The sequence below is a fragment of the Salvia splendens genome, unplaced genomic scaffold, assembly GCF_004379255.2.
Source record: "Salvia splendens isolate huo1 unplaced genomic scaffold, SspV2 ctg738, whole genome shotgun sequence".
In the NCBI taxonomy this organism is placed as follows: domain Eukaryota; kingdom Viridiplantae; phylum Streptophyta; class Magnoliopsida; order Lamiales; family Lamiaceae; genus Salvia; species Salvia splendens.
The window spans coordinates 25,366-31,226 of NW_024599409.1; the positions used below are offsets into that span (position 1 = coordinate 25,366).

The 5,861-nt window shown below is 40.2% G+C and overlaps 1 protein-coding gene and 1 pseudogene across 1 annotated transcript; one reads left to right on the top strand and one right to left on the bottom strand.

Annotated features, from left to right (window-relative positions):
* On the top strand, positions 1 to 1,916 carry LOC121791151 (uncharacterized protein At4g14100-like). The gene is made up of 2 exons (XM_042189183.1): positions 1 to 705; positions 1,643 to 1,916. Exons 1-2 carry the CDS (start codon positions 255 to 257, stop codon positions 1,825 to 1,827), a joined length of 636 nt encoding a protein of 211 aa, XP_042045117.1. The 5' UTR covers positions 1 to 254; the 3' UTR covers positions 1,828 to 1,916.
* A 285-nt stretch (positions 1,917 to 2,201) lies between these two features.
* LOC121791153 lies at positions 2,202 to 3,885 on the bottom strand (annotated as a pseudogene).
* Between the last annotated feature and the right edge of the window lie 1,976 nt (positions 3,886 to 5,861).

The following is a 5,861-nucleotide window of genomic DNA, read 5'->3' on the forward strand; positions in this document are numbered from 1 at the left end:
GACATAGGTCGGCGATTTATTAATGTAGGTTTCCAGTGACATTTACGAGTGTTAAATGCTTCATTATACTGAGCAAAAACTCATCGTTGATGCTCACAACAGCTTTCATAAATTTGTAGTACTCCTAATTTCTTTTTGTGATTTAGGAGTAGTAATATTTGATGAATCACAAAATAAAATAATTACTCTCCTTATCCAGAAAGAGTGGAATTTATCACTCTCTCCACAAAATTAGCAGAAACAGTCCACAATCAATGGCTTCCTCCGCCACATACGCTCTCCTCCTCCTCCTCCTCTTCGCCGCCTCCGCAGCGGCGGAATCTCCGACACCTGCGACGTGGCCGCTCCAATTCCACTCCATCCTATACGTCAACTACAGCGGATCTCTCAGCCTGATCAACCTCTGGTACGACTGGCCCAACGGCCGCAACTTCAACATCATACAAGACCAGCTCGGCTCGATTTCGTACGATCTCGAGTGGAACAACGGCACCTCCTTCTTCTACTCTCTCGATTCCGCCAAAACGTGCAGCTCCGCGCAGCTCGATGTCGGTATTCTCCGCCCCGATTGGCTCGACGGCGCCGAATACCTAGGTCAGGAGAGCGTCGACGGATTTCTCTGCAACGTTTGGCAGAAGCTTCGTTTCATTTGGTATTACGAGGACGTCGTCACCAAGCGCCCTGTTCATTGGGAGTTCTACACTGGTAAATCGTCTTATTTTGCTTTCTTATGATTGTTGTTTGATTTGTTATCGGAGTTTAGTCTTTGTTGGTTGAATTAATGGATTTGATTTGCGAGGGTTTTGTGGATTGTTGGAGTATGAATTCAGAACACAGCTTTTAGCATTAGAGTTATTCTGGTATTTGTGTTGTGCAAACGCAGGGTAGGTTTGATTCAATTGTGTTTTTGGCGAATACTAGTAGTAGTATAATATAATTGGGGCTAATTGCCAGGAAAACGGTGGAAGGTTGGTCAAATTCTGATGTGTACCACTGAAATGCGAATTTATTGTGGTGAAATTGTATTTGAATGGCAGCTGGAAAATCCTCTGTGGATGTCATCGTTGGTCAGTTAACGATGTCGTCTATTTGTAGAGAAAACGACGGTGTTTAATAGAAAATCGTCAACAATACATTACTTTATATTACTTGTAGACGATCTATTTTTGGCCATTGGATAATTGCAATTAAATCTAAACTTCATGATTTTTTTGACTGATTTATAGAGTAGCATGACAAACCAGAATTTGACGTAGGATTAAATATGACTCATGCACAAGATTACTAAGTAGATTTCCTTACTGTAGCATTTCCATTGAATCACCGAATGCGAGAGGTGGAAGTTGCCCGTCTTTCTTACTGGACATTATGAAGCCAAAATCAATGTTTATTGTCGCCTTTCAAGTGATTTTCTCTTATAGTATGCTTTAGAAGTAACCTTTAGTTTTAATTTAGAATATAGGGTTAGTTAAGTACATAGCAAATGATATCTCTACAGTTTTTGCGCGATTTTTTCTGCTCTGAGACTGAAGGGTGTTAATTTTGGACTGGAGGAGGACCATGTCACTGCTCTTGTTCGATTATGGAATTCTGTCTGATGCGACATGCAGTTCATTTCTTTTGTTTATCCCAATAACTGCAGGAAGATCAATCCATGTAATGACTTTTGACGTGGGAGCTGTTCTTGAAGACGAGAAGTGGCAGGCCCCTGTATATTGTTTCGAGAAGAAAGAAACTCAAACTGATCGTAGATCTGAGTACAAACTCAATGTTGGTTACTTTGAACCGCAACTTAAAGGGATTCTAGGAGGGTCAATGCAGCTCTAGATGTAATCTTGCTCATATTACTTCACTATCTACTTTGTCCTCTTTTCTGATAGTCTGATATACTGTGAATAACTAGCGAGTTGTGGTGCCTACCACCCTTGTGCATTCTCCATTTTTCATGACTGTGAAGAAATATGAGTTATATTTCATCTAGTTTACTTGAATTGTTCTAAATTCCATTTTATGCAACTTACCTCTGACTGTTTAGATTGTTCTTACTTTGTATTTGATTCATGTACAGTGTCTAAGTATTTGTTATGATATGTATAATGAAGTTGTTTTCTCTAAAATGTTTAAAGAGTAGAGAAAATTTGTTTCTCAACATCTCAGAACAGTGGGCATTTGTTTCTGTAATGAAACATTTGACATGCCGATGAGCTATTAAAGAGATGCCGTTACTTGATTGAAGACACCGGCTGCAGTTACGATGTACACGAAAATGGAAGCAGGAAATATAACATCAGTCTACAGAAACAAATACTAAGGTACTGTGTGATCCCTAGTGCTAAGTTGCACATTTGCTAGTTCTCTTGTCTCTGTCGCCTGTTTTGCTCTATACTGATACCTATGTGCTGCGAACAAAAACGCGCAGAAATTGATCACGCTCATAACTGTAAGCAGCCAGTAGAAATTATCGAACCGGCCAGTGTTTATATTTCTGAGACAGCCAAGTGGGTCTTCTTTTCTCTTCATTGCCCGTGATAGACTTGACGATGATGTTGAGTACGGTGGCTGCAAAGCAACCCAAACCACCTGCAACGGCAGCATATGCAGAGCCTATGCTTCTCATGGCATCCGGCGCCTCTTCATAGAGAAACTCCAGTAATCCAACAATGCAGAACACTTCAGCAATGCCGATCAAGCAATACTGTATGAGCAGCCAGTATGCACTCAGGTCTGGCATGGGGATCAGGAAACTGGCCTCGTAGCCGTGTTGTATGGCATAATGTCTTCTGTACCTCTCGAAGATTCCAGCCCAGGCCACGGACACAGTGGAGAAAGCCAGGCCGATGCCCACCCGTTGCAGCTGAGAGGCACCGTGAGGATGCCCTGTGATTTTCCGGGATAAGGGAACAAAAACTGAGTAATACAGTGAGAGCAGTAGGAATATGCGGAGTCCAGGGAAGACCGGCATGCACGTTACGGGCAGCTTAAGATGACCCATCCGTGTTTGATCTGAATGTACACTACTGCTGTGAATGCCACGATGCTCCAACAGTGACTGAGAGGTAGAAGAAATTGAAGAATCTGTCAGATGCTCCTTGTAATCTTTGCTTCTTTCATCAAACTGGTCAGCGCCAAAGGAAGAGACGCACGGCCTAATACCCGCGGCCCAAATGCAGTAACGTAGAGGACCGTGTATAGGTAAAGCATCTGCCATGGCTCTGCAGGCTCACAGTTGCCCGTGAGAAGAGCAATCTGATCACATTTGTCTTGATTTGGCATCAGACTAGTCATGGTTGCACACAAGGTAATTCCTGTTAAACCCTTCAAGAAATAACAAAAAAACATTGAGTTTGATCTATCGATCTATCAATATATGAAGAAATGATAATGAAATCTGAAAAATTAGGCTGACTGCAAGATAAATGGTGGTGAAGATGGCTATGGTCCAGTATCTCCCGAGAAAGGCATCGGCGAGGAAACCACCGAGCACAGACGAGGCCTGCGATATCCCTAAGAAGTTGTTGACCGCGTTAGCTGAGTCATCGAAAGGTCGATGCATCACGTAGAACATGAATGCCACCATGTTCACAGACAGACCAAAGTAAGCCATTCTCTCCGCCATTTCATTCCCTGCAAACGTTTGTATATAATCAAGTAATTTTCCAATCTCTCTCAAGAAAAAAACACCAACCACACATTTCCCCTGTTATTACCAAAAATGAAGAAAGCAGCAAGCCAGCCTCCGGTCCTGAGCACGCTCGCCTCGGTAAGTGGCTTTCCGAGGATGTGTACCGGCGTTGCTCCGCTGGTGTAGCCGCCCCCCAGAGCCGTCCGCCTGTCGTCGGATTCAAGAAAGTACATCCCCAGCCGCTTCCTCCGTGAGGCGCCTCGACCGGAGCAACGGATGGCGACTTGATCTCCCGAGCAGCCATATGCCTATGTCCGAGCCTTAATGCTGCTACTTATATGCAATGCGGCCACTAAATTCGGTCACATTTTTCCTTCATTTATTTGGTGTGAAGACTGTTGGGGTGAAAAGAATCAGTTGCTAACATATATCATTAATGCAGCTGCAATAATGGTTGGAAACACAATCAGAATCTACTCTCCACCAAACACCTGCAATTTGGACTAGCCATCCTCTTCCCAATCATTACAGGTATGCATGTATTCAAAATAAAAGTGTAGATAAGTATTTTTCATGATAATTATTTGAATTGACTTCAAACATAAATTTCATAGGTTATCATAGATCTTGAGAGTACTAGGAATATCATTTCATTTGAAGAGAAAAGAGTGATCCAACTACTATGAGGACCCTAATAAATAGACGTAGAAAAAATGAAGTAAAATCTGCAGCATTAATTGAAGCAGATGAGGGGGAAGTGGTTGGTTGGCCTCAGCGCATCTATCTCACTGGTTTTCGACTCCAAACACAAAATCCATTAATTAGATCATCTACATTCCACTATCCAAATTTTGTCACTTTTTTCTTTATGATAAATGTGATATGCTACCTCCAAAAAAAGTCATTTTTTTTTTCATTTTTGTCTGTCCATCAAAATTAGAAAATTAGATTTATGTTAAGTTTCTCTCTCTATTAGGTACTCCATGTCTCATTTTTTCAATAACAATATTCTAACTAATTTTTCTCTCTATCAATTTCTTACTTTATCAATTTTTCATTAAAACGTGTGCCGTCCACATACTAGATTATTCTTTGCGGCCGGAGTTGGTATTATTTGGATTGTTAGACCAATGGTTTTCTGATTTAGGTCGATGAAAACAAAATTTATTTTTGAGTTCTTTTTCCCATTTTTTTTCTGTCTGTAGAATTAGTTACTTGAAAAATACCAGGTGACATTGATTCGGCCATTATCAAAACTCATCTTAGGCTCAATTTGGAAGTTTAGAATGCTTGGTACATGTCGAGTTGCTGCAATAATATTTCTTGGGAAACTATACCCAAATCTATTGGGCCAAATGTCATGGCTAAGCCATGACGAGCCCAAATAATTGATATATAGGCGATTTTGAAGCTTTAGTCCCGTTGCTCGTGCATGTGTAATTATTTCATAAAAGTCGAACTAGATACTCCTATGTCCCGATTAAGATGTCAAACTTGTTGGGTATCATGATTTTTAGGAACTACTCCCTCCGTCCACAAAAGTTTGTCCATTTTAACATTTTCTTCTGTCCCATAAAATTTGTCTCACTTGGAATCTTACCAAAAAATAGACATAAATACACTCCTCGATCTCCTCAATGTTGGGTCCTTATTGCTACTCTACACCTTCATTAAATACAAAGTCAAACAATTTCTTAAAATTCACGCCGGATCAAACTGAGACAAAACTTTGTGGGACGGAGGGAGTACTACTATCATAAGCAATGTGTATGCATCCCACTAAAAAATGAGTCATTTTCTTTTTGGCAAAATGTAACACTATTACTCTCTCTTCTTTATTGTTTGTCCAGCTGTCCTATTAACTTTCCCTCTATAAACTCTCTAAACATCATTTTTCAATGCCCAAAAGAAACGTCTCGCTTATAACGGGGCGAAGGGAGCATATGCTTAAATAGAGAGAAAAATGTAATTGAATGTTGTAGTATTAATTAAGAAAGAAAATATAGTCGAAAATGAATACTCCATTTGATTCTTGTTAATAGAGGCGTATCTTTATTGGCACGAAGATTAGATAATAAATGTTTAATATGTGAAGTAGAGAGAATTAAATAAGAGAAAGAATAAAGTAAGAGATATTAAGAGAAAAAAATATGAGAGAATAATGTATTATTTTTTGCCAAAACTAGAAGTGACTATTACATAGAAACGTATCAAAAAGGAATGCGACTCTAGTGACGCG